The sequence below is a fragment of the Morus notabilis genome, unplaced genomic scaffold (assembly GCF_000414095.1).
Source record: "Morus notabilis unplaced genomic scaffold, ASM41409v2 Scaffold1185, whole genome shotgun sequence".
Taxonomy (NCBI): Eukaryota; Viridiplantae; Streptophyta; class Magnoliopsida; order Rosales; family Moraceae; genus Morus; species Morus notabilis.
In genome coordinates this window covers 300,584-302,816 of record NW_010357564.1, presented here as the reverse complement: position 1 = coordinate 302,816, position 2,233 = coordinate 300,584, and the positions used below count along the sequence as shown (strand labels likewise).

The following is a 2,233-nucleotide window of genomic DNA, read 5'->3' as shown; positions in this document are numbered from 1 at the left end:
TTTTATAACTCACATTGTGTTTATTTACACAATTTAAATTCTAATTTGAGTTATATATATAAAAAAAAAAAACATTATAATAAAAAAATTACGGCCATCAATTACGGCCAAGAGTCAGCCATCAAATTGAAATTTGAACATTCCCTTTTCTTTTTTCTTTTTTGCTTATGTAATAGTAATACCAATATCAATGACAAAAAAAAATTCTATTTTTTTTTCTCAAAAAAAAAGAACATTTTTTAAAAAAAAGAAAAGAAAAAGAAAGCAAAGAAATGAAAAGGGACTGCATCTAGCATTATTCTTCGCAGGATATACACAGTGAAGCGTTAATGTCATCAAACTACAACAAAGCAAAAGGAAAAAACGCCCCAAAAAAAAAAAAAAAAATCAAAATTCAAAAATGAAAACTAAAAAAGTTAACAAAATTTTTTTTTTTAATTTTCTTTCACTACTCGGACTTGGAGTTGGAACTTTCCACTCTGTGTTCACCATGTGAGACTGAATCTTCTTCTTCAACCTTGAAACCCTCGACCGGATGATGATGATGATGATGGCCGTGGTGGTGGTCCGGTTGGCCGGCGACGAAATCGAGGAGGCCTTCGCCGGCTTTGTCGGCGACGGCCGGAGAGGCGGCGGTGGTCTTGCCGAAGACGAGGACGGAGGCGAGGAAGAGCGCGGTGGAGACGAGGAGAGGCCAGAAGTAGGCCAAAATGGTGAGGAATCTCGGAGCGACGAGGATCAGAACCGAAACGGCGACGCAGAGGAGAAGGGCGAGGAGGATGTGGATCTTGAACTTGATCAGCTTCTCCGGGATCTCCATCACTTTTTGGTCTGTTTGGTTGGCGAGAAAGAAAAAGAAAAAAAGAAAGAAAGATAAGTGAGATTGTGTAATTTGTGTTGGATTTTGTTTAGATTTGATAGATTGTGGGAGGTTTTTATCAATTAGAGAGATATTCTCTCTCTCTCTCTCTCTCCTCTTTCTCCCTCTCTGAGTTTTCTGTGCAGAGATTCTCTCCAGTGTTAAGTAATGGTGGAGTGCGTTTGTGTTAATTTTTCTTTTTCTTTTTTTTTTTTTTTTTTTACTTTTTTCATTCTGTCCATTTCAATTTTATTTACTAAACTGCCCATAGACTTTTTGGTAATTCACAATGTGGGTGAAGAAAGTTAAAAAAAAAAAAAAAAAAAAATTGAGAAAATGGTTTTTTTTTTTTTAAAAAAAAAAAAAAAAAAAAAATTGAGTAAATGGTTTTTTTTTTTTTCAAAAAAAAAAAGTCTTGATGCTTTCCTTTTACAGTGCTTTCAATATTTATGTTGTTTCTTAGGTTTGTATTATTTGGTGCCCATGACTCCATACTTTTTTTGGCCATAAAGATTCACGTGGCTTTGAATTTTTACTTTTGTTTTCCTAATTTTTTAGATCACGGTGAATCATATCAAAATGATAAAAGTATAAGGATTAACATATTAGACTGAAAATATTCCAGTTCATAATTACATCTCATTTCATACCCTATACTCTTTTTGATAAATAATTAAATAATCACATTTTTGGTTATGCCGCTTACAGTGGTCAGATTCGCTCTGGCTTATGTGTTGGAGCTTTATATCCAGTTATTTAGTTAAAATAAAGGCGTTACTTCCACTTTGTAAGTTTTTTTTTAATGTATTATTTTGTTTCTAATAACTTATGTGGTTTTTTCACCTTCTAATTTTACTTTTAGGTCTCACTCATTTGAGTTGTGTCTTGACAACGTGTTAGGTGACTTTTAATTTATAGGTGTCTTTGATTCTATCGATTGTAGAGGTGTGTTCAAAAAGCCGTACATGTGTTTGATCGTCGCCTTATTTTCCCGCTATATGAGCTCCATGCACGTTTCTCCTCTCCCACAATTTCACTATAAGTAGCAAAACTGGTCACTAATCGGGTTAAGTTGTGCTTATATCCGGAAGTCTTTTGTTGCAGTGTTTGTGTTTTCTTGTTTAGGAGTACATTTATCCTTAAAAAAACAGTGTATGGTCATATATTGAGGAGACATATACTAATTAGAATTTCATCAAGTGAAATATCAATGTAGATGAAATTTTCAATTGGATAAGAGAAAATTGGTAAATTTACTATTTGAATGCATTGTTATAAGATTTTTACTTTATTTGACTAATATAATTCTTTAACTAAAAAGTATTAATAAGTGTAAAGAGTATAAATTTAAGTTATATGCATTCTAAGCAGTAT

The 2,233-nt window shown here is 32.7% G+C and overlaps 1 protein-coding gene across 1 annotated transcript; it reads right to left on the bottom strand.

The window, feature by feature from the left end:
* Positions 1–269: 269 nt before the first annotated feature.
* Positions 270–1,023, bottom strand: LOC21401206. The gene has a single exon (XM_010090156.2). The coding sequence runs from the start codon at positions 818–820 to the stop codon at positions 449–451; it is 372 nt and encodes a 123-aa protein (XP_010088458.1). The 5' UTR covers positions 821–1,023; the 3' UTR covers positions 270–448.
* Positions 1,024–2,233: the final 1,210 nt, after the last annotated feature.